This window comes from Arachis hypogaea, chromosome 13, assembly GCF_003086295.3.
Source record: "Arachis hypogaea cultivar Tifrunner chromosome 13, arahy.Tifrunner.gnm2.J5K5, whole genome shotgun sequence".
NCBI classification, from domain to species: Eukaryota; Viridiplantae; Streptophyta; class Magnoliopsida; order Fabales; family Fabaceae; genus Arachis; species Arachis hypogaea.
Window position 1 is genome coordinate 129,939,492 of NC_092048.1, and position 3,498 is coordinate 129,942,989.

Sequence of the window (3,498 nt, forward strand, 5' to 3'; positions counted from 1 at the left end):
TAAAAAGTTCATGTATTTATGTTTATAGTTTTAAAAATTAAATATATTTTTAAAATTAATTTATACTTATCAAAGTTAAAAAATTTAATATAATTTTTTATATTAATTAATATCTAAATTTAATTTTTATATTAATGTTTATTATTATATTTTTAAATTTTAAAAATTATTTTATCAAATATATTATAATTATTTAAACTTATTAAAATTATTTTTAATTTATTTACGAAACATCTATACTTTTAAAAAGCGTTACTTTTGAAAAAGTAAAAAACTCTACTTTTAAAAAGCCAGAGTATGTAGAAGATATATATATATTTAATTTAATTAGTCACATATAAATACTATTCTCATAGACTGAGCTGGGTTGAAACAATGATATATTGCTTCATTTTTTCCAGTTTCTTTTGCGTAATCTAACTAGCTAGGTATGTGGTAAAGACCTTTCAACCTATATATTCAAATAAGACGACTATTCGAAATAGTTAGTTCTATTAGGGATATGATTATCTTAATGATGATAGTACATATATACAGGCCTGGCGAAGATTAGTATTGTTTATGGGATCAACCCCTAAAATTTTAATTTTACCTGTATATATATATCCTTACTTAAATTATAATAATGGAAGCAAAATAAAGAGAAATTAATTAAGAAAAGTTGGTGGTTGAAACGAAACAACACATGACTGTAATCCAAAGTACTGAGAAATAAAGCATCGATCTCAGTACATTAAACATATATAACTGATAATTAAAGCCACGGAATTATTATTGTACGACCGGAGAGGAACAAGTAACTGTGTTGTGAAGTTGCTCAGCAATCTTCATAGTCGATCTTGATGCCCTTAACAATGACACCGTCACCGTATTGGGGAACCAAAGTGACGACAACGCTGTCATCATCATCAGCTTCCAAATCGATCAGCTTCTCCGTGATCCCGATCTTGAATGCCAGTTCAGTTTTCAGGGCACTCGATTTCTGAGTGTGCGACACATTCACGAAGCTTCCAGCAAACTCTCTGTTCTTTGGCGTGGCAAACTGCGCATCCTCTTCTTCGTTCAGCAACACATCGAACTTTATAGGCTTCCTCCGATCAAACTCAATCTCGAAAACCAGAGTCTCCTCTCTCTCATCCTTCTCCTTCCTGCTCCTGGATCTCCTTGGCCTCTTCACCACCGTGCTCACAAGCTTATTCTCCTCCAGAGTCAACGGTAAGTCAACGCTCTTCGTCGTCAACGGCTTCTGTGCCCTCTCAGCTTTCGTCCTACGCGCTTTGGGCTTCGTTTTCGCCCACAGAATGGGAACCTTCTCGAAATCATACCCAAGCTTCACGGAGTCAAGGCAATCTTTGGTCTTCACGCGCACCAAGTTCTTATTCTCATCATAGAACAGAAAATTTGATTCCAGAAAGTCAGGGTCGGTGATGTCTTTGTTACCGAAAGATTTCCACAGATTCCACATTCTATCGACATTGGAATGGTGACAGTAGAAGAGAGGATCCCTACCAGCAGAGTAGAGGGACCCCATGTCCTCCCCGTTTGGCTGGGTTCTATCCCCAGTCCAAGTGTGGAGCGTGTTGTGCACGCTCTCGCAAGTTCCGGCACCCGTCTTCACGGTGTAAGGCGTGTCGCCGGCACGGAAAGCATTGCCGAAGAAGTTCAACGGCGCCTTCACTTCGACGAAGTTTGTGTACATCAAACTGAGGTTAGCGTCGACGTCACCGCTGGTGTCAGGGCCGTTCCTGTTCCAACTGAGATCGACGAGAACCGGCGGTTGATGGTTTGCGTTTCTGAGTGCGTCATAGAGCGATGATCTTCTGTCAGTGAAAATGGAAGGTATTTCCATGCCGTCAGGGTTATCCCAGTTCCAGAAGGGCAATGCAAAGGTTGGATCGTTGATCAAGCTTCCCAAGATCCTCTCGTAGAAGTAAAGGTACCAACGGTGAAAAGGAAGGAAAATCCAAGAGTAATGGACCTGGAGATCCTTGTCAGGGAAGCCAACTTGGTGATACGAGTTGTGGCAGTAAGCGCAATGAATGGCGGCTTGTTGGGTGAAGCTGCGAGGGTCATCGTCTGGAAGCTCTCTCATGGCCTTTATGGCTTCCTTGTACTTGACCAGATCGTCACCGGTAACCTTATGAGCCGGTTTCCGAACCCTCAAGGGTTGGTTTTTTGGGAACTCAAAATCTATGATCTTTGTGGAAGCAGGAGGGCAACACTTGACGGGTTTGGCGCCCGCCGGCAGGGTTGGTAGCCCACAGGCTTGGAGATCCGGTGCAACCGGTGCCGCCAAGGCAAAAGGGTTGTAGGCAAAGCCTGCGGCACCGGCCAGCCCTCCGAGACCAATAAGAACATCTCTCCTGTTCCCATGGGCAATGCCGTTTGATGCCTCTTCGTTCGAGGCATTGCAAGACACCTTCGTGGCCGCCACGTGGCTCTGCCGGCCTTTGGGGAACAAAGAAGAGGAGGAGGTCTTGGTGGCTGAGGCGTTCACACTGGACACAAGAGAGAGAGGAGATATTGAAGCCATGATTCTAATGATGGTGTTTATGTGTTATTTGGTTTGGGACGAACAAGTGTGAAAAGTGTTAGTCTTTTTATAGCGGTACATGCACTGTGATTTTTTGCATGAGTTTGAATACATAATGTGAACACTGAACAGTCACGTTGCCTTGCACCTTTTTTTCTCCCTTCAAATGAATTGGATAGTTTTCAACATATTACAGATCCATCCACAAAATACTTAAGACTATAATTAGTATATATCACATTTGGGGTAGATAAAAATGTCTAAGACTTTTTTTTTAAATATTTTTCAGTAATTAAAATTTAATATATATAATTAATTAAATTATATTTTTTTTATTAAAATTAAGTTAAATAGATTGATTTAACTAAAAAATAGTGAATTAAATTTTAAATTAGTCTAAATTAATATTATTTTTTTATAAAAAATAATTATAATAATTTTATTATAAAAAATATTAAAATACTCTTATTATATATATATATTAATTTTAAAAATTCTAAATCTTAATTCTATGATAAAAAAATAAAGGACTAAAATTTAAAATTTTTAAAATTAATATATATAATAGAAGTATTTCAGTCATTTTTTATAATAGGGTATTATAATCATTTTTTATAAAAAATAATATTAATTTAGACCAGTTCAAAATTTGATTTATCATTTTTCGGTCAAATTAATTTGTTTAACCAAATTTTGATAAAAATAACACGATTTAATCGATTATATGTGTTAAATTTTAATTATTAAAAATTATTTTTATAAAAAGATGTTTTTAGCTGTCTTTATCTAAAAATGGCTTTTTTTGTGAGAATATTATATTATGTTTGATTTGATAGCAAATTAGGCACCGTATGCAAAGCAGACATAAGGGGCCAAATATACTCGAGACTCGACTTAGACGTTTATAATTAGGTTATATTCTTTTCTTTTCTTTCTCTTTGCTCTACACGACTTGGCGCAATCAC

General features: G+C 36.6%; 1 protein-coding gene across 1 annotated transcript; it reads right to left on the reverse strand.

The window, feature by feature from the left end:
- Window positions 1-626: 626 nt before the first annotated feature.
- On the reverse strand, window positions 627-2,750 carry LOC112733447 (polyphenol oxidase, chloroplastic). Its single transcript, XM_025782396.3, has one exon. It carries the CDS (start codon window positions 2,531-2,533, stop codon window positions 818-820), a length of 1,716 nt encoding a protein of 571 aa, XP_025638181.1. The 5' UTR covers window positions 2,534-2,750; the 3' UTR covers window positions 627-817.
- Window positions 2,751-3,498: the final 748 nt, after the last annotated feature.

Bases quoted from the DNA above. Each gene is read 5' to 3' on its own strand.
- LOC112733447 (XM_025782396.3), bottom strand. From the start codon at position 2,533: ATGGCTTCAATATCTCCTCTCTCTCTTGTGTCCAGTGTGAACGCCTCA.